Source organism: Ictidomys tridecemlineatus, chromosome X, assembly GCF_052094955.1.
Source record: "Ictidomys tridecemlineatus isolate mIctTri1 chromosome X, mIctTri1.hap1, whole genome shotgun sequence".
Classification (NCBI taxonomy): Eukaryota; Metazoa; Chordata; class Mammalia; order Rodentia; family Sciuridae; genus Ictidomys; species Ictidomys tridecemlineatus.
Genome location: NC_135493.1, coordinates 78,794,597 through 78,817,211, shown reverse-complemented (window position 1 = coordinate 78,817,211; position 22,615 = coordinate 78,794,597). Strand labels below are relative to the sequence as shown.

At 36.8% G+C, this 22,615-nt stretch overlaps 1 protein-coding gene across 9 annotated transcripts in view; it reads left to right on the top strand.

Annotated features, from left to right (window-relative positions):
• Atrx (ATRX chromatin remodeler) overlaps nucleotides 1–22,615 on the top strand; it is a 226,069-nt gene that overhangs the window by 110,397 nt on the left and 93,057 nt on the right. For all 9 annotated transcript variants that reach the window (XM_040281649.2, XM_040281657.2, XM_021734672.3 and 6 more), the window contains 4 exons: nucleotides 4,661–4,802; nucleotides 5,715–5,824; nucleotides 6,912–7,058; nucleotides 7,217–7,394. In XM_040281649.2, the coding sequence (XP_040137583.1) occupies nucleotides 4,661–4,802; nucleotides 5,715–5,824; nucleotides 6,912–7,058; nucleotides 7,217–7,394 (577 nt within the window). The remainder of the gene's footprint in view (nucleotides 1–4,660; nucleotides 4,803–5,714; nucleotides 5,825–6,911; nucleotides 7,059–7,216; nucleotides 7,395–22,615) is intronic.

The window sequence follows — 22,615 nt, the reverse complement described above, 5'->3', positions numbered from 1 at the left end:
GGACGGCTCTCTGACCTTAGGGGTCGGTGGAAAAAAAGAGAGCCACTGGAATTCTTTATTCTTATATAGGGAGGTTCCATGGAACATTCTATCCCAAAAAGGGCAAGGGGTAGGATTACAAAGGAACAGGTAAGTGTAACTCAACCCCACCAGGTAACTCCTACTCCTGGAGCCAAGCCTCATTATCCGAGTGGAGGTAAAGCCCAAGTTATTGAGGAGCGCAGTAATTGTGCAGTATGTCTTGCTCAGGGCTTAAGGGTACATATTTCCAGAGCAGCTCCCCATAGCAGGGTGCAGCTGTTCCATGCTCTTTTACTCAGGACTTAAAGGTGTGTATGGTCCAGACCGGCTCCCAACAGTGTATGATGAAAAACTTCTCTCTTGCTGATTATAGTACAGACATAACCAGGAGATATTGTGGGTTTGGTTCAATAGTATTGCAATAAAGCAAATATTGCAACCATGTGAGTCACATGTATGTTTTGTTTTCTCACTGCATATAAAGCTGTGTTTAAACAGTAATTTAGTGTATTAACTGTTTATTAGTTTTCTGTGTAAAATATTTATTTATGTGCCCAAATTTAAAATATTTTGTCACTAAAAAATGCTAATGATCATATGAGCCTTCAGTAAGTCAGTCTTTTTTGCTGCTTGTGGGTCTTCCTTCCATGTTAATGGCCTCTGACTATTCATTGGTGTTTGCTGACAGTTTGAATGGATATGGCAGTTTCTTATGAAGTTAGCTTAATTTCCTCATTTCAACATCTGAGTGGTATTCATCAAGGGTAGATTCCGTAATTTTTTTTCTCGCTTTGGAGTACTGGGTATTGAACATGTGCTGTGCCCTAACAGTGAGCTACATCTCCAACCCTTTTTTATGTTTTAAGTTGGTGAATCTGGCATTGAACTTGTAATCATTCTGCCTCAGCTTCTCAAATAGCTGGGATTACAGGTCAAGTGATTTACATTCCATTTTAAGAAATAATTTTCTACAGAGCACTGTGGCATATGTGTGTTTACCCAATGACTTGGGAGGCTGGAGTATCTCAAGTTCGATGCCATTCTGGGCACGTTAGCAAATCTCTGTCTCAAAAAATGAAAAGGGTTTGAGTATGGTAGTGTGCCCCAGGGGTCAGTCGATAATACCAAATAAAAAAGTTATTTTATTTGCTCATTCCCATGAGCAACTCCTCCCTTATTCCCCCTCCCCTTTTTTTGGTACTGGGCATTGAACTAGGGAAAGTGGACCACTGAACTGCATTCCCAGCCCATTTTTAATATTTTTATTTGGAGACAGGGTCTCCTTGAGTTGCCTAGCACCTCTTTGTTGCTTAGGCTGGTTTTGAACTTGCAATCCTCCTTTCTTAGCCTCCTGAGCCGCTGGGATTACAGGTATGCACCACCTCACCCGGCCTCCCTTTTCTATTAAGCTTTATCATGATATTGCAGAAATCTAGTGATATATGTCCAGGCTCCACTTAAACTTGTAGTTTTATACTATTTTTATCACACTTGAAGTTACTTGTAACTTAAACCTCATGAGGTCATTCATGAGGGTTTAAGTCAAGTTCTTTCATATTCCTCTTACTGTTGATATTTTGACCTCCTCACAAGAACCATGAATGTTAATAATGTCTAGAGTGATGAATACTTTCCAGAAAGCTTTGAATTTACTTTGGTCAGATCCCTCAGTATTTCTATTCTTTCTTTCCTTTTTTTTAAAAAAAAAAATTGGTTGGTGCCAGGGATTGAGCCCTAAACACTAAGCCACATCTCCAGCCCTTTGTATTTTTGTAGTTTTGAGACAAGGTCTCACTAAATTGCTTATGGCCTTGCTAAATTGCTGAGGCTGGATTTGAATTTGTGATCCCCGTTTTATCTCTCTAACTTGCTGAGATTACAGTCATGCACCACTGTATCTGGCTACAAAATGTATTTCTTAAATAATAAGACTTGTGTTTTAGACAGCTTATTTGAACCTGTGACTAAAAAACCTGAGAAGAATAATTTTAGAGTAGGAAAATTTTGTTTGGGTGCTCAGGGTTTCAGAAGTCTCAGTGCCTAGACAGCTGACTCCATTCCTCAGAGGCAACATCATAGCTCACATGATGATTAGAAAACGGACTAAGCTCAGCTCACTCAAGATAAACTCCAAGGGCAAGCTCCCCATGACCCACCTCTTCCAGCCATACCCTACCCACCTTCAGTTATCAGTTAATTTCTATTAGGGGATTTTTTTCAGTGATTGGGTTCAAGTTCTCATAACCCAATTGTTTCACCTCTAAGGTTTTTTTTTGTGTTGTCTCACACATGAGCTTTTGCCAAACATCTCACATCCAAATCATGGCAAGTTGCATGTAAAAATGACTCTTGGTCATGACCAGAGAATTGATATTGTGTGTATAGGCATGAAAACAATATTATTGTACTTTTCCATGAAAGTTCTGATGACCAGGTGCATGGTCCATGAGTAGTAGTCTTTTTTAAAAAAATTTGTTCTAAGTAGTTATACACAACAATAGAATACATTTTGACACATCATACATAAATGGAGTATAACTTCTCATTTCTCTGGTTGTACATGGTGTATGATTACAATGGTTGTATAATCATATATGCATGTAGGGTATAATTACTGATTCATTCTTATAATTCCTCCTACCCCCACTCCCTCCTTCCCCCCCTCCCTTCACTCCCCTTGGACTAATCCAAAGTACCTCTATTCTTCCCTAGTGCCCCACTCCCCCATTGTGAATTAGCATCTGCATAGCAGAGAAAACATTTGGCCTTTGTTTTTTTGGGATTAGTTTATTTGCTTAGCATGATATTCTCCAGCTCCACCCATTTACCTGTAAATGCCATAACTTTATTCTTTAAGGCTGAGTAATATTCCTTTGTGTATATATAACACATTTTCTTTTTTAAAAATAATTTAGTGGTTGATTTACCTTTATTTATTTATATATGGTGCTGAGAATCGAACCCAGTGCCTCACACATGCTAGTCAAGTGTTCTCCCACTGAGCTACAATCCTACTTTCTTTATCCATTTATCTATTAAAGGGCACCTAGGCTGGTTCCATAGTTCAGCTATTGTGAATTGAGCTGCTATAAACATTGATCTTGCTGTGTCATTGTAATAGTATGCTGATTTTAAGACCCTCAGGTATAAACTGAGGAATAGGATAGATGGGTTAAATGGTGGATCCATTCCAAGTTTTCTGAGGCGTCTCCACACTACTTTCCTTAGTTGTTGCTTTTGGGGGGGGATAACTTACTGGAAAACTGTTGTGTTCTTTTGATGGCACCATGTATCCATGACTTTTCTTGTTCCTTGAAGTCTTTTGTTGCTATTTGTGCATTTGAAGAAACAACCACTTCATCCACTCTTGTGGTGTTGTTTTTTTTTTTTTTTTTTTAATATCAGGAATTGAACCCAGGCACTTAACTACTGTGAGACACCCTAAATCCTTTTTTATTTTTATTTTTAATTTTGAGACAGGGTCTCAATAAGTTGCTCAGGGCCTCACTAAACTGCTGGGACTGGTCTTGAACTTGTGATCCTCATGCCTGAATTCTTTTTTTTTCTTTTTTTTTAATTGGTTGTTCACAACATTACAAAGCTCTTGACATATCATATTTCATACATTAGATTGAAGTGGGTTATGAACTCCCAATTTTTACCCCAAATGCAGATTGCAGAATCACGTCGGTTACACATCCACAAATGCCTGAATTCTTCAGTGCATCTATTTTTTAACTATTTTGTTCCAAGAGTATGCTGGATGAATTTTCTGCTGGATTCCCACATTTCCGTAATGGTATTCTCATTTATAGGTGATTTACTATCTGTGCTTGTGTATATGTATTTTTCTATTTTTCTTCTTCCTTTCCTCCTTCCCTTGCTTCCTTTATTTTTTCAGGGGTGAGGGGGTTTCAAGCATGCTACCAGTGGGAGTTATACTGACTTCTTGAGTGTAACAATTCTTTTTGGCATTTCATATTGTAGGGATGTTTACTTTTTGTTGTTGTTGTTGTTAGCAGGGATTGAACCCAGGGTTGCTTAACCACTGATCCACATTCCCAGCCCTTTTTAAATGTTTTATTTTGAGACAGGGTCTCGCCTGAGTTGCTTAAGGCCTCACTATGGTCCAGAGCCTGGCTTTGAACTTGCTATCATTCTGCCTCAGCCTCATGAACCACTTTGATTAGAAGAATGTATCACTGTGTCTGGGAGGATGTTTACTTTTATATTTGCCTTTTGCTCCTCTCCATTTATTACCAGCCTTTACCACTCATCATGACAACCTTAAATGCCCTCAAATTTTAAGTGTCCTATAGAATAGAACTTTCCCAGGTTGGAAATCACATCTGTATTCACATTGTAATGTTGGTGTCATAGACTAGTTAGAACACTTCTTTTTTCACATTTCTATCTAACATGTATTGAGGTATCCTGGTTGAGAACTATTAAGCTAAATTATTGGCTTTACTAAAGTGATATATTTTATAAAGGTGATTGAATTTGGAAAATGTATTATCCCGGCCTTATTGAACCAAAATATTAGATGTATCTATACTTTAGAAAATATCCCATGGTAAAATTTATACTCCATTATTGCTTGAACTTAACTATCAACAGCTTTTTTTTTTTTTTGTAGGTGATAGAAATTGAAGATGCTTCACCCACCAAGTGTCCAATAACAACCAAATTGGTCCTAGATGAAGATGAAGAAACCAAAGAACCTTTAGTGCAGGTTCATAGAAATATGGTTATCAAATTGAAACCCCACCAAGTAGATGGTAAGAACCTATTAGGCAATTCATTGACGTTAAAATTTACCTATATTAGTTGTTTTCTGTGTGACTCACATGCTGCTAAGCACTGGAGATAAATTGGTGAGCTAAAATAATATGATTCCTGCCCTTACGGTTGCCTGTAGGTAAATGAGGAAGAAAAAAATCTTTTGTAATTGCAAAAACAGTGAATTTTATAATTCGGAAAAATTGTTACTTATAAATGGGTATATTTAACAAGTGAATTTCACTTGTACTGTAGTGGTTGGATGAGGTGGCTAAGAAGTGGTACAGTTACCTCAGTGCCTTCTTTGGGAATTCCTATTTCAGCATCTTCAGGTATGTTTTAAAATAATACTCCTGTACTGGTATTAGAAAGATACTCTATTGTAACTTCCTTCTGCTTTCCTGGAGCAGAAATCAGTAAGTTGGTTTTGAGTATGAATTGATTCATAAGGTAAATTCTGTATTTCCTACTTCTTGAGTTACTGGCCCCATTTCTTACTCAGTCTTTTCTGTTGAATAAAGAATAGAAATAATGAATTATCCTGTTTTTTTTTTTAATACTGATTGGCTCAGTATCCTTTAAAGTATATTTGATAGGAAGCTGTTTCATCTTTAGGTAAAGTTTCTATTTCAAAGGAAAGTATTTTTATACCATCCTAGGGTATAGAGAAAAACTGTTTTGATAGATTAGATAATGTGAATTTAACAAAGTCATCCAGTAGTCTGCTTGTGCTTGTGTCTAATTTACCTTAGCAGGGAAATCATTCTATTTATATTTAAGTTTTTTTTTTAAACTCTCGAGTATTGTGTTAATACTATTTCTTAGAAGTTTTGGTTATTTTTGATTTAACTGATTGGGAAAACGTTTAACTTGGACCTTTAAATGTAACTTAATGAAGCTGTAATCTTTAGGTGTTCAGTTTATGTGGGATTGCTGTTGTGAGTCTGTGAAAAAGACAAAGAAATCTCCAGGTTCAGGATGCATTCTTGCACATTGCATGGGACTTGGTAAGACTTTACAGGTAAGAATAAAGAATATCCATGTATCCTGTTTTTTTGCTTACATTAATTTGGATTCAACATTAATACTGAGTTCTGTTATGTTTACACACTGCTGTAGGGGCTGGAGATAAAAACAGTGATTAAGAATTACAGAATCCCTCTCAATATATTATATTCTGTCAGAGAATAAAATAAGAAATTTGTGCTTTTAGATAATATGTGTTAAGATGATGATAACAATAATATAATAAACATTGAAAGTTAAGGAAGACATCTTTAAAAAATGGTATGTTTGAGCAGAATTCCAAATAAGGTAAGGAAGTGGGGTTACAGATAGGGCAAACAACTATGACCAAGACTCTGAGTGAGAAATTAACTTCTTTCACTTAACAATATTTAACTGTCTATTGGGTTGGGGTTGTAGCCAAGTGGTAGAGCACTTGCCTAGCATTTGTGAAGTACTAGGTTTGATGCTCAGCACCACATAAAAAATAAAGCCCTAAAAAACAGTTTGTGATGCCACAGTAATGAGAACATAAAGTATTTTTTACCATTAAAATTACTTTGTGTGGTTTCGGATTATAGCTTAGGTAGATTTTTTCCACCCATCCTGTACAAGACCATGGGTTCAAACTCTAGCATTGCAAAAGAACGAAAAAAGTGATTGCATTTCTTATATTTATGTAGCAGAGATGTGAAACTATTATACAGATTATTTCCAGAGATGGTTAATTATTATAGATTCAGTGAGTTAGAACAAGTTAAAATGGAAAAGTATTGTGTAACATACTTGTCTTCCAAATTGGCAGTGGTATTTTCTGAAAGGCTTTTGGGACATTCTGTGGAGATCAGTGCCTTTGTTTAGGTGTGAGAACATTTTATATTATTTTGATTAATCACAGTATTATTATGATGCTTTAGAGTTAAAATGGCCTTTTACATTTTTCATTTTACAAATATATTTCTTTCCCTGTACATGGCTTGCAAATTATGACCTTTTCTTGGGTTAGTGTACTGTTTAAAGCAAAACAAAACTTTAGTTGTAAGATTGCTTAAATTTTTGTGGGTATATAAATGAAGGTACCAACTTAATTTGTTTTCTTTTAGGTTGTAAGTTTTCTTCATACAGTTCTTTTGTGTGACAAATTGGATTTTAGCACAGCTTTAGTGGTTTGTCCTCTTAATACTGCTTTGAATTGGATGAATGAATTTGAGAAGTGGCAAGAGGGATTAAAAGATGATGAGAAGCTCGAGGTATCATATTTAAGTGTTTTTGTATTGAAATATTTGCATAAAATTCATATAGTAGAAGAATGATTTTAAATTACAAATAGTGCATATTTTAAAGGGAATTTTTAATAGTCTTACATTTTTAATAGGTATTTTCCAAAATCCTTATTTTCTCACAAAAGGTCTCTGAATTAGCAACTGTGAAACGTCCTCAGGAGAGAAGCTACATGCTACAGAGGTGGCAAGAAGATGGTGGTGTTATGATCATAGGGTATGAGATGTACAGAAATCTTGCTCAAGGAAGGAATGTGAAGAGTCGTAAACTTAAAGAAATATTTAATAAAGCTTTGGTTGATCCAGGTAAAGTATTAACTTGCCCTAACACGAAGAAGAAAGTTGAAAAAATTTTTTTCTTATATTTGGTTTATGAAATAATAGTTGAGCAACAAATAGCTGGTTTCGTTGTGTTTATCTGTCAGGCTTTTGCATTCTTTTTGTTTCTTAGAATCAAGTAACATTGCAATGTGGGAAAAAAAAATCACCCTTCATGTTGATAGCTGTCCAGAAGATATTTGCTAAGTCTGTAATTGTTTAGAGTTTTCAGGGGAGATCTTATAAACAAACATGCATCAAGTGCCTGTGTTACAATTGATTCTTCCAGGTGTTTGAACATTAGATGACAACAAGAATTCTCTCTATACTCTGTAAACAGTTCTTAAATCTCTTTCCAAACTTCATATCATCAGAAGAATTCCTGCTTGCTCCTGTCTTTTAAATGGTCACCATTATATTAAGCTAATATTTGGAATACCTTTGATCCTTTTGTAACAGCACTCTCATATAAGAGCCTATTACTTCATTCTTATTCCTTACCTGGAAAGATGACTAATTGTACTATGTGCAAAAATAATTAATTTTTATCTAAGACTATTAATTATTTGTAGAATTTTTTCCTCATCAAATTTTATCTTGTTATATTACTTCAAGTTACTATAGGATTTATGTTTGTTCAAAAATGCTGGGTAGCCGGGTTTAGTTGTGCATACCCTCAATCCCAGAGACTCAGGACTCTATGGCAGGAGTATCGCAAGATCAAGGCCAGACTTGGCAACATAGTGAGACTCATAGCAAATTAGCAAGACCCTTTCGCAAAATCAATAAATTAATGAAGGATGGAAGAAAGTTACTAAAGTAAGTCTATGTATGTAACTCAGTAGTAAAGTATCCCTGGGTTCAATATCCAGTCTCCCTAATGCAAAATAAAATGCCTCCGTAATTATCACTGTTAAAGTTACTACTAGTTTTTAGAATCCATGGCTTGCCCCCCACCAAGGATGATGTAATTAATATGTACAAAAGTTGCTACCATTGTAAGTCTAACAATTGCATTGTCTTTTTGCTATGATCAAGTTGGATGTCTAAAAATCCTATAGTTGATTTATTCTTTTTTTGTTTTGCTGTAGTTTTTTTTTTTTTTTTGGTTCTAATTAGTTATATATGACAAGAGAATGTATTTTGACACATCATATATAAATGAAGTATAAATATTCATTACTCTGGTTATACATGATATGGAATTACACTGGCCATGTAGTCATATATGCACATAGGGGAGTAATGTCCAATTCATTATATCACCCTTCCTACCCTGAGACCCTCCTCCCCTCAGCCTAATCCAAAGTACCTCTATTCATTCCTGATGACTCCCCTTCCCCCAATGTGAATTAACCCCCACACATCAAGAAAACATTTGGAGGCTGGGATTGTGGCTCAGGGGTAGAGCACTCGCCTAGCACGGGCAAGACCTGGGTTTGATTCTCAGCACACATAAAAATAAAGGCATTGTATTGTGTCCATCTATAAAAATGATATTCATTCATTCATTCTCTCTCTCTCCAAAAAAAAAAAAAAAACATTTGGCCTCTGTTTTTCTCTGGGATTGACTTATTTCACTTAGCATAATATTCTCCAGTTCATCCATTTATCTGTAAATGCTGTAATTTCATTCTTCTTTAAGGCTGAATAATATTTCATTGTGTATATATACCATATTCTTCCATTCATCTATTGAAGGGCATTTAAGTTGGTTCCATGGATTGGCTATTGTGAACTGAGCCACTGTAAATATTGATGTGGGTGCACCACTGTGGTCTGCTGATTTTAAGTCCTTTGGGTATAAGCCAAGGAGTGGGATAGCTGGGTCAAATGGTGGTTCCATTCCAGGTTTTCTGAGGAATCTGTACACTTTTATAAAGAGTGGTTGCATCAATTTCCAGGCCTCCAGCAATATATAAGTGTACCTGTTCCCCTACATCCTTACCAATATTTGTTGCTGCTTGCATTCTTGATAATTGCCATTCTGACTGGAGTAAGTTGAAATCTTAGAGTAGTTTTGATTTGCATTTCTCTTATTGCTAGAGATATTGAACATTTTTTCATTCATATATATATATATATATATATATATATATGTTGTAGTAGAACACAATACCTGTATTTTTAAAATATTTTTTAAAGTTTTCGGTGGACACAACATCTTTATTTATTTATTTTTATGTGGTACTGAGAATCGAACCTAGCGCCCCTCGCATGCCAGGCAAGCACACTACTGCTTGAGCCACATCCCCAGCCCCACAATATCTGTATTTTATTTTTTTATTTTTATGTGGTGCTGAGGATCAAACCCAGCGCCTTGCACATGCTAGGCAACCGCTCAACCACTGAGACACATCCCCAGCCCTTTTTTGATCGATTGTATTTCTTCTTCTGTGAAGTGTCTGTTAACTTCCTCTGCTCATTTATTGATTGGGCTCTTTTTTATGTTAATTTTGAGTTATTTATGTATCCTGTTCCTGGAAATTAGGGCTCTATCTGAGATGCATGTGTTAAAGATTTTCTCCCATTCTATAGACTCTTACTTCACATTATTGTTTCCTTTGCTAAGAAGCTTTTTAGTTTGAATCCATCTAACTTATTGATTCTTGATTTTACTTATTGGAATTTAGGAGTCTGGTTGAGGATATCAGGTTCTAAACTGATGAGATGAAGATTTGGGCCTACTTCTTCTATGAAGTGCAGGGTCTCTTTTCTAGTGCCTAAGTCTCTGGTCTACTTTGAGTTGACTTTTGTGCAGGTTGAGAGGCAGAGGTTTAATTTCATTTTGCTACATGTGGATTTCCAGGCTGTCTTTTCCAATGTCTGTTTTTTAGTGCCTTTGTGTAGTATGAGTTAATTGTATTTATGTGCTTTGGTCTCTGTGTCTTCTCTTCTGTGCTCTTGGTTTACATGTCTATTTTGGTGCCAATCCCATGCTGTTTTTGTTACTCTTGTTCTGTATTATAGTTTAAGATCTGCTATTTTGATGCCTGCTTCTTCACTCTTTTTGCTAAGGATTGCTTTGGCTATTCTGGCTTTCTTTACAAATGGATTTCATGATTACATTTTCTGGTTCTATAAAGAATGTTACTGGGATTTTAATAGGAATTACATTACATCTGTGTCAATCTTTAGTTACTATGGCCATTTTGACAGTATTAATTCTGCCTACCCTGGAGCATGTGAGAAGTTTCTATCTTCAAAGGTCTTCTATTTCTTTAGTATTCATTGTAAAGGTATTTTAAGTCTTTTGTTAGATTGATTCCAAAGTATTTTATGGTTTAAGGCAATTGTAAATAGGGTAGTTTTCCTAATTTCTCTTTCAGTGGATTCATCACCAATGTATGGGTACTGATTTTATATCCTCTTACTTTGCTGAATTCATTTACTAGTACTGGAAGTTTTCTGGTGGAATGTATTGTATCTTCTAAATATACAATGATGTCTTTGGCAAATAGTGATAATTTGAGTTCTTTTCCTATTTATAGCCCTTTAATGCATTTTGATATACTGTACACAAATGGAGAACAACTTCTTATTCTTCTGCCTGTACATATGCAGAGTCATGCCGGTTATGCAATAATTCATGTATATAGGGTAAAAATGTCTGTCTAATTATACCAACCTTCCCACTTGAACACTCCCTCCTGTCCTCTCTGCCAATCCAATGTCAAAATGCATTATGCTGTCATATATAACTAATTACAACAAATTAAAAAAATATATAGAATAAACTGCCAGTTTGAGTATCATTATGCTAACATCTTAAATGGTTTTTAAAGTCAACTGGATGATTAATGTAATTCTGCAATTATGATAAATATAGTTTAAGAGCCTTCCAGAATACAAAATTGCCCAAAGAATACTTTTAAAATTAAAATTTTACCAGGACACATGAGAAATTAAATCATATTTTCCTTCATTAAAATTTTCAATATAGTAATGTAACTTTAATGCTGGCCCCTGCTTCAGCACCCTATACTATATTCCATGGGATAGTCAGGTTTCTTGCCTCTGTGCCTAAAAGATCTGATCAGAACAGTTTTAGAGAAGAACAGTTTATTTGAGGGCTCATGGTTTCAGAGGTCTCTGTCCATAGAAGTGTGGTTCCATTCCTCAGGGCATAAGGTGAGACAGAACATCGTGGCAGGAGAGGGTGGCAGAGAGAGAGAGAGACTGCACTCTTCAGATACAGAATATATACTCCACAGCCACGCCCCTAGTGAACCACTTCCTGCAGCCTCACTCCTGCTGCCTCCAGGCTCCACTCTCTTAATCCCATGAGGGATCTATTTGCTGATTTGGTTAAGGCTATAGCCCAATCATTCGTCCTCTAAACCTTCTTCTGTTGTCTCTCATGTGAGCTTCAGGGGACACTTCATCATCACATTATTCTTTAGCAGCAGCAGAAATTTTCTGTCAATTTCATGTTGCCTAAAGAGGTTGTCAACTGGACCTGCTGTCTGAGCATCTGTAGGCTTCATGAATTGGATCAGTTCATCCACACACCAGGGTGATGAGTCTTAAAGAAGCCTTTTTTTTTTTTCAAGGACACTAATGTCAGGTACAGCTATATATCTTGGAGCTTCACTCCTTCTGCATTTGGTATTTATCTTTGGAGTAACTACTCTTGGGAGATTATTTGTTCTCAACTAGTGTGAACTTGTCGTTGCTTGGTACCTCCTGAGAAAAATCTCTGTAGAAAGAAGTTTAAATAAAATTTCTACAGGCAGGATTCAAGGAGTCTCATGAATTTAGTCATGAATTCTTAGACTCTCTAGAAAAATTTTCCTCTTTAGGCATGCCCTCTCCCTCAGGAAACAGTAATTCTTTTTTTTTTTTTTTTGGTGGGGGATTGTAGTAATTCTTCTTTAGAGGCATTCACCTTTGCTTTGAGCAGCTTGGCATAGAGGAGAATCCTATAAGGTACATGTTGCAGAGGAGGTGGATTGATGGTTTTCTTTCCTGTTATTTCCTCTTTTACCTGCACACATGAAGTATTGGGTTCGATCCTGACCACTGATTTATCTTTATCAAGCTCTGTAGGGCTATGAGCTTTCCTTTTAGAGGAGCTGAGAGAGTGGCTCCTCAAAAGGTTTTCATACTGCGGACTGTGGCCTGAAGTCTCAAGAAAGCAAAGAGCAAACGATGTACTATTCATACATGGAAGATGAATGGAAGGTGTTTCCCCATCGGAAGAAGCAGTATTCAGTGCTCCTCCATGATTATCTGGCCTGAGGTATCCCAGGATAGTCTCAGACTGAAAGGCAGAATACACACAGGCCTGCACATTCTGGCAGAACACCACATTTCCAGAGTCTTGAGTACTTCATTGCCTCATGGTCCTACAAGATACTCCAGGCTTATGGTATATCATCCCATGCCTCAGATCAGCTATTTCTCCATACACTGTGGTTACTCTTATTGAAAAAAGTGGCATTCACAAAGATCCTGGTCCTGGATATGCGTGCTCCTAATTGGATTTCGGTTTTAATCAGCTTTTTTTTTTTTTTTTTTTTTGCTGCCGTGACTAAAGTACACTACCAGCACGATTGTAGAGGAGGAAGAGTTTATTTGAGGGCTCATGGTTTCAGAGGTCTCTGTCCATAGAAGTGTGGCTTCATTCCTCAGAGTTTAAGGTGAGACAGAACATTGTGGCAGGAGAGGGTGGCAGAGGGAATCAGCTCATATCATGCTTATCCAGAATGAGAGACTTCACTGGCCAGATACAAATATATACTCAAAGCCATGCCCAAAATTTTCACCTTTTCCAGCAGCATCTTAGCAGTTCAGTTTCCACTCAGTTAATACCTATCAGAGGATTAAATCACTGAATGGGTCAAGACTCTTGTAACCCAGTGATTTCTCCTCTGCACCTTTTTTGATTGTCTTACATGTGAGCTTTTAGGGGACACCTCACATCCAAAATATCAGTTTGTGCCCACGAAAGCTCACAACATAAAATACAATTTTTCATTTCCAGAGTTCTTTATAGTCAATAGGGTAAGATTGCTGAAAGTTCAAGTCCAAAATCTTCTCTGAGGCTCAAGGCAATCTCATGTTGTGTACTTTTGTAAACATAAAGCAGTTTACAAGTGTCCAATATGTAATGGCACACTGTAAATGATTGCATTCGCAAAATTAGGGAGATAGAAAGACGGATAGGACCAAGGCAAGGCCAAAATCCAGCTGGGTAATGAAGTCTTGTAGCTCCTTGTCCAGAATCTTAGGCACATGATATCTTAGTGTTCTTTCCAAGGGCATGTATAGCTCCACCCCTATGGCCTTATTGGTTGCAGCTCAAGTGACTTGTCTCTGCTCAGTTGTTGCAGCTTTCCTAGGTCGATGTCCTGTGGTTACTCGCATTTCTTTTTTCAGGGGTCTCCACTGCAGCTTTGACTTACTCCTCACATCTCCACATTTTCACTTCTCAGGGAGTTCCTGCAGGGACTCTGACGATGCTGCACTTTGCCTGGCTTCCCATCCTTCATTCTTGCAGAACCAGCAGCACATGTCGGTTGCCATCTCAAGCAATAACTCACTGCAGCACCCTCTGAGTGTCGGGGTGGCTGAGCATGTTGGGAAAAAAAAGAAACTTTTTAGGCCCCCTTGTGCAAGAAGGGGGCCCCAGTGGTCTCAATAAAATTTTTACTTTTACTTCCTTGAACTTGAGTTGGGTGTGGTCTTATCAGCCCCTGAGATGCCCTGAAGCCATATTTCTTTGTATATCTGGCAAAGTGTTTTTTTAGTGGCAGTTATATCTTTTAACATCTGCAACTTCTTTAGCCCCAGTTTTATTCTAGCCTTTCAAGTCCAGGTTTTTAAAAATAAGTTCTGCTTTGCTTTCTGTTCCTTAATATCACAGTAAGTTTGGCTAAAAGCTGTCAGCCATGTCCATGCCACCTCCCGAATACTAGGCTGCCTAGATAATTCTTCTGCCAGATTAAGAAGTTCATCACTTTTAAAATCAGCCTCACAAACAGTCTCAGGATAAAATGCTGACAGCTTCTCAGCCAAAACATAACAGGAATGGCCTGTCTCCAAATTCCAAAGGAGTTGTTCTTTGAACCCTCTTGAGCCCTATCTTCACTATCCCAGTCCTATTGGCATTCTGTTCTTTGAGCTCCCACCAGAATCATCCATTAAGCTCTGCTTACAACAACCTAAAGCATTTCCAGCTTGCACTATTAAGTATCTCAGAATTCTTCCCACCAGTTCCAAAAAGCTCAAAAATCTTCTGATCCTTATGGTCAGGTTAGTCACACTAATGACCCCACTTCTCTGTACCAATTTCTGTTTTATTAGGTTTTTCGCTGCTGTGACTAAAGGACCTACCAGCATAGCATTTTTTCTTCTAGGGCCTCTCAGTAGACAGAGATCATATGAGCATGGTGTACAATCCATGTACCTGTGTATGTATGCATGTGTGTGTATGCATACGTATGTGTGTATATTAAAACATGGTTTAGTAAATAGTGTCCTCACCTCTAGCCCAGTTCCACACTGCTTATTTTTTCTTTTGTTTTTTGTTAAGCTATAACTTGTATTTCCTTTTTCATACACTTATATGTTTTTTCAGTCTCGTGTAAAGTATTTGTGTGTGTCGCAGTGGGATTGAGGGTGCTTTACTACTGAGTCATATTCCCATCTCTTCTTACTGTTTATTTTGAGACAAGGTCTTGCTACGTTGTCAAACCTGGCCTCATATTTGTGATCCTCCTGCTTCTGCCTCCCAAGTCACTGGGATTACAGGTGTGTTCCACTGCATGTGGCTCAGTATTGTAGAATCTCTGCTCTTGTGACAAACAAATTTACCCACTAGAGTACATTGTTTATGGTTGCTTTTGTCTGTACCTTTATAATTTCCAGTTAAGACATCATTTTCCAAAATTACATAGGCTAATTCCTTTATTTTGTTTGCATATATTAAAGTTTATACTTTGTAATATGGTTTAGTGGATTTTGACAATGAATAAAGATATGTATTTGTAACTTTATTATTATAGTAGTTTCTTAAAACATCTTACCATTATTTTTGGTAACCTGATCATTCATTATTTTCTCACTTATAATTATAGCTGGACTTTTTTTTAACTTAATACATTTTACTTAGTTGACTTTTGAGTCACATTACCATTGGTTAATATATGACAAACTTATTCAGCATTGATGGATCCATACTTGGGTAAGCCCTATCAAATTGGTGAGAGTGGTGAAAGGTTTAAGAGAGATTCGAATCTCATTCAGCATGAGAGAATTCATACTGAAGAAAAATATTACCAGTGTGATGAATGTGGCCAATGTTTCAGCCCGATTTCCCATCTTATTCAGCACCAGAGAATCCATAGTGTGGACAAGCCCTACCAGTGCAGTGCATGTGGGAAATGCTTCAGCCAGAGCTCTCTTGTGAAGCAGCATTTGAAAGTGCACAAGGAAGAAAAGCCATGTAAAACCCAGGATAAAAACCCCAGGTTCCCCCCCCCCCCCCAGGGCAAAAGTCTCAGTATCATATTGGAAAGCTGTTACAGGAAGGAAATCAGTGGATGGTTGTGCCAAATTATGGTGGTCCTTCAGCCCTTTTTTTTGGGGGGGGCGATGGTTTAGATACAGACTACTCTGAGAATTTCCAAATGTTATATAGTAGAGCACTTAGAATACTGGCTTCTTCACTAGCATGAAGATATTGGAAATTTAATGACACGGGGCTGAAAGAAAGTTCAGCTGCTGTTATTTTTATGTTACTGGAACACCAAAACCTAAAAATATATAAAGTCCTTGATCTATATTCTGTTATAATTTCTCAAGTGGATGTAGGATCAAATAACTCCTTAAACTATACAAAAAAGCAAAATGGTAAAAGTTAACATAATAAATGTTTTTAAAAATTTTGAAACAAAAAATAAATCCTTGATCTCATTTGAAATTGCTTCCTACATTCTTTTGAAAAAATGCACTTTAAGTACTCAGTCTTAGTATTTTCTGTGAAAGGAATACAAAAAGCGAGAGGGAATTAATTTCATTAGCTTTGAAATTCTATGACATTAGGAGATCTTATGTTTGTAAAAAGCTTGAGTTTTTCTTATTGTGGAGAATTACACATAACAAAACATTTTCATAGTGTTCTGTGACTATCACAATTATTCCATTGGAAATGCAGAAATTCTTCATCACCCTGAAAATAAATTCTGTACCTATTAGCACTCATTACCACTAATCTGCTTTCTGTTTCTATGGATTTGCATATTCTGGATATGTCAATAAGATGGAATCATGTAATATCTACCTCATTGATTTAGCTTAACATTTTAAAGGTTTATCTATATTAAAATGTGCATCAGTAGTCTGTTAACATTTCCTGCCAAAGAATATTACACTGTATGCATACTAACCATATTTTTATTGATGGACCTTTACCTTGTTTTTATTTTTGAGTACTGTGAATAATGCTGCAATGAACATTCATGTAGAAGTTTTTATTTCTGCATGTATTTTTTCATCCCTCTGGATATTTAGCTAAGAATGGAATTTATGGGTTATATGGTAACATAGTTTGAGGAAATGCCAATTTTCCACAGCATTTGCACCATTTTTTTTTACCAGGAGTGCATGAAAATTCTTCTTTCTACATTTCTTTAACACTTGTCATTGTCTGTTTTATTATATCTTTCCTTGTGGGTATAAAGAAGTATCTCATTGTGGTTTTAACACACATTTTCCGAATGAGTAATTATGGTCAGCATCTTTTCATATATTTGTTGGTTATTTGTTTATTCTATTTGGAGAAATTTCTTATTCAAAACCTTGTTTAGTTTGTAGTGGGTTTTCTTTAACCCCCCACCCCCACCCTTTTGGTTCTGGGTGTTGAACTTAGAGAGACTCAACCAAGGAGACTCATTTTTACATTGTTTTCAAGATATATATTTTGTCTTCATTGTCTGAGGTCCTGTCTTCCAAGTGGTCTAATCTGTTGATGTTGCTTTCAGTTGAACTTTTAATTTAGTTTATTGTTTCTTTCATTTCAAGGATTTCTATTTTTTTAAGAACCTCTATCTCCCTATTAATCTTTTGCTTCTTGTATTTGTTTATGTAGCTCTTTGTGAAAATGATCTTTTGCTTCCTGTACCTGCTCTTATAGCATCCTTTAATTCTCAGAACATTTTCATTATGTACATCCTTAGCTCCTTCTCTGTCATTTCTCCTTCTGTGCTGGCCATGGATTCTAATAATGTGGTATCTTGATTTGTTTGGGGCACTTTCTTCCCTTGTCTTTTCATATTGCTAGTGTGTCTTCCCTTCTAGCACTGTGGATCCCAGACATCACCATTTTTACCCTATAGGCTTATAGTGACCCTGGAGGGAACCAATATCTCTCTTATGAGGTGAAGGACAATGTTAAGAGATCCCAAAATAAACAATATACACCCTAAAAACAAAATGTTTGCTATTAAGACATTTATACTTTGGTCACAGTGTACAGAAATGGTGAATTCAATTATTATCTACAATATACTCAGTAGGCTTCTAAAAGTATTTACAGTTTCTGATGGTGGACAAAGAACCTGTGGTGAGTAGTAGGATGATATGCTGAGGAGGTAGGAGGTGAGGATATAGAGTTATTATATCTTAGGAAGTGTGAAGGAGAATTCTAAAGAGGAAGATTAGTAGCAGGAGAAGGGAGAGGAAGTAATTTTGGATATAGAAGCAAGTGGGAAGACAGTAGAGTACATAAAACAAACACACATATATATTAAGAAGTGTAAAAAATGTTAAAATAGTAGAATTGGTGGAGGAAAAAAGAAAAAAGAATATACAACATAACTGTAATATAGTATTCAGTCATCCCAGTTCTCAAAATCCTAATTCATGCAAAGTACTTGGTTTCATATCTGATGGGGATATGAGGGTGGGAGAATAGAGATGGAGAGGAAAAAATATCTTGAAGGAAGAAACAGGGATTGTTTGGGTTGGAGATCAGTATCTTTCCTGCTTCCCTTCTCATCCAATAGGTAGGGTCCTCTGTTGTTAGTTTATATCTCCGCCCTCAGAGTGGTGAAGCTAACCAGGGTGTTACTGTGCTGGAGTAGTGGCTGCTGGGGAGAGGGGGCAGTTAGAAACTGGGTACCTGGCCAGCTGGGCTTCCAAACTGGGAGTTGCCCCCATTGAAGGTGGTGATGAAAGTTACCCAAGATGAAGGTGCCTGCTTTCAGCTATTGGATGTTGGGTCATGTGTGGAGGTGGTGGGGGAGCCGAGCGATAGCATTAGAAGATGAGTTCAGAGACGAGCTCTGTGGCATGTAGTGTGTGGCTGTTGCCTGAGTTCAGGGACTTTGTGAAGTTCTCAGGTGCAGGCGGGCTACGGCACACAGGGGACTATCTCTGCTGCTGCAGAGTCCCAAGATGGTGGCAACCAGGGGAGCCCCACATTGGCAGATGGGGTTCCAAACAGGAGTGGTGGCCAAACAGTAGTGGTGGCTGGAGTTCCTGCTTGTGGGAAGCTGCTGGGTGTCCTGTGTGGGAGCGGCTTGTGTGATTTCTGCTCGAGTGGGTGGCTGAAAGTTCTGTGTGGGTGCTGCTGCTGATAGTCGATAGTCCTGCTCCGGTACCCAGTAGTCCTATATGGGCAAATAGTTGGGATACCTCCTCTGACGCTGAACCCTGGACTGCCTGGTGACTGATTTCTGTGCATGAGCAGGAATGTTGCTCATAGAGAAGCAGTATAATCCCAGGTCATGGAGTGACACACAATGTTGCCTCCCTCTGGCCCGCCATCTTGGATCCTCTTTTTATCTTTTTCATGCTGTTGATTTAACCCAGGGTTGCTTTTCCACTGGGCTACATCCCCATCCCTATATTTTTTTTAATTTTTAATTTTTTGTTCTTTTTAGATATACATGACAGTAGAGTATATTTTGAAATTTTTATATAGGCATGGAGCATATCTTATTCTAATTAAGATTCCAGTCTTGTGCTTGTGTATTATGTAGAGCTTCATTGTGGTGTATTCATATATGTACATAGGAACGTTATGTCTGATTCATTCCACTGTCTTCCCTATTCCTTTTCCCCCTCCCTTCCCTGCATTCCCCTTTGTCTAACCTTTAGTTCTTCACCTCTCCCCTTTTGTTGTGTGTTATCGTCCACATATCACACAGAACATTTTACCTTTTTTTTTTTTTGTTGGGGGGAGGTTTTTCTCCCCATTCATTTTTATGTTTTTAGTTTTAAACAGGGTCTCACTAAGTTGGTAAGACTGGCCCCCATCTGGATTTTTCCTACCTCAGCCTATCAAGTTGCTGGTATTACAGGTGTGTGCCACTTTACGCAGCTCTTTGATTTCATTTTTCTTGCCTAATGGACCTTCCTAGAGCTTCCTATACAATATTGCATGTAAATTATGAGAAAGTTTGTCTTGTTTTTGATTTTGGGAAGCTTAATTAACTATGGTGTTAACTGTGTTTTTTCTAAAAAAACAAATACCTTTTATGAGGGTTGGATATTTGGTTTATTTTTTGTTAAATTTGAAAAATAAATACTTATATTACCTTTGTTAGCACTTAACTGAGCTATGGCTTTTCTGTTAAATTTTATTGAATATTCTTTGAAGTCTTACCTTTCATTTCCTTTCCAGAGTATATAAGAAGCTTAGAGATACCTTGGTTTGTCATATCGGAAAAATCATCTGTACTGCATGGAGAATCCCCTGTTTTCTATTACTATATATAATATATACTAAGAGGCATATGTAAGCTCTAAAATGTATTGACAGTAATCGCTTTTTTATATAATTTTTCTTTCCATCTAAACCTAAAGTATCAGGCTATTTAGAAGGGATCTGTTAAACAAAACACTTGCTTTTCCAGTACATGTTTTCTTTCTTTTCCCAATTTGTCCTCTCTGATTTGGGGTCTGACTGGTGGTAGTGAAGGATAATATAAGTGATAGCTGAGTTTATGAAGGCCTGACTTTGGGTATGTTGTGGCATAAAAATCTGAATTGTAGTTTAAGATGGAAGTAAAGTATAAGAGGTAGGAGATACCAGATTCTTAAGAATGAGATCAGGTCATAAATTCACAAGTGTAAGCTTATTAGGACAGAATCCTGGAATAGTGGGAGCATGTATTAGGATGGAATTTGTTTAGAACTGACCAGAGTTTTTGGACAGCAGTATTCATATGTGAACTCTGGTTCTCTGGTTATCGCTGCATAATTATTAGCCAAAGTCTTAGTGGATTAAAGTGACCACCATCTTTCATTATTTCTCCTTGTTTTAGTGTCTCAAGGTTTTGCAGTAGGCTTGCATGGACTGTTTCTAATATTTTATCAGTTTTTTCCTTAATATTTTGATTTTTAAAATTTACCAATACATAGCAATGTAATACACTAAAAATAAATTTAAGTATAACAGTATATAAAAAGACTTTTGTTTTCCTCTCCTATCCTGCCACTTATTTTAAAGCATATTTTCCTACTTAATATCTTCAAATTGATCTGTTGGAGTCTAATTAACATTACTGTTCCTGATTGTTCATTAGGTGTGTTTGTGGTACAATATTGACGGCATCATTTGATTTCAGCAATAATGTCTGCCTATATAATTAGAATAAACATTAAAAGTATACTGAACCATCTTAACATCCTTTAATATCAGGCTTGAGTTTATGTGCAGTGATCCGTACCTGTAATGCAGCTTGGGAGGGTGAGACAGGAGGATCACAAATTCAAAGCCAGCTGTCCCAACTTAGGCTCTAGGTAACTTAGTGGAACACTGTCTCAGAATGAAAAATAAAAAGGGCTGGATATATGGCTTAGTGGTTGAGTGCCTCTGGGTTCAATCCCTGGTACAAATCATCGTCAACAACAACAACAACAACAACAACAACATCATCATCATCATCATCATCATCATCATCATCTTCAGTCTTGAATTTTGAACAGAAATTTTTTTATATACTTTTGTTAGATCCCTTTCCTTCTACTGCCCAGAATGTCATGGCTGCTATTGTCCCTGTACTTTCTGTTAAATGATTTCTAAGTGTAAATATTTTCATTCCCTACTTCCTCACTTGTGTATGATTTTGGGGAATGAAATTTTCCAGAAAATGTGTTTCCATGCTAATTAAATTGCATTTCTTTTAAATATTAATTTTTTTTGAAATGGCTTTTGCTCAGATTGACCTTGAATTCCTGAACTCAGGCCTTTAAAGTAGCTTTGAATACATGCTCATGTCAGTGCTCCTAGTTTAAACATTAAAATTCTTTATTAAGAAATAATTATCTTAGAAACATATTTATTACTATTAGTAAATACAATGTAAACAACAAAATTTAGCTTTTGGAGTTGTTTCCTCAGATATCATTAATAAGAATTGGGCTTTGTTAACTAATAGTCTTTTTAAGTTAAAGAAATTACAAATGTAATTTATGTTCTTAATCAAAATGCAAACTGAAGGGACCAGGGTTGTGGCTCACAGGTAGGGACTTGCCTAGCATGCGTGAGGTACTGGCTTCGATCCCTGGAACCACATAAAAATAAACAAATAAAGGTATTGTGTCGATCTACAACTACAAAAGATATTTAAAAAATTCAAAAAAAGAAAAAGGAATGTGTGCTGGAACATAAACGTTTCCTTCCTTCTTAGTCCTCTATCATTTCATGTATATTCTTCCAGACATTTTTTGTACTCACAGAAGCATGTATTTTAGTTTGCAATATTTAGAGTCCTCAAAGCTACCTTCAGGTTCAGTAATTTACAGGAAGGACACACAGAACTAAGGAAAGCTATGATACCCAGGGTTATTGTTTGGTATAATAAAAGAAATCAAATTAAAATCAGCAATAGGAAAAGGCACATAAGGCAGAGCACCAGATAACTTCTTGAGTGATCTTTCAGTGGAATCATTCACAGAGGTCTAGCTTCTTCCAGAAATTAATGAATGACAGTATGCATTGAGTATTACCCACCAGGTAAGGTCATTTTGGACATGGGCATATAGGTATGGTTGACCACCCTTGTGACTGATCTCCAAATCCTTCATAGTCTAGAAGTTTCCACATGGCCTAAGCCTCTCACCCCCCTGTGCATCTTCCTCTATATGGACACTCCAAGGTCTCCAGCTAAACACTCTTTATGTGGTAGGACATTTATAGCAGACCTTTCTTTGAGTAAGATTAATCCTTTGTGTACTTACATATATGTGTATATAGA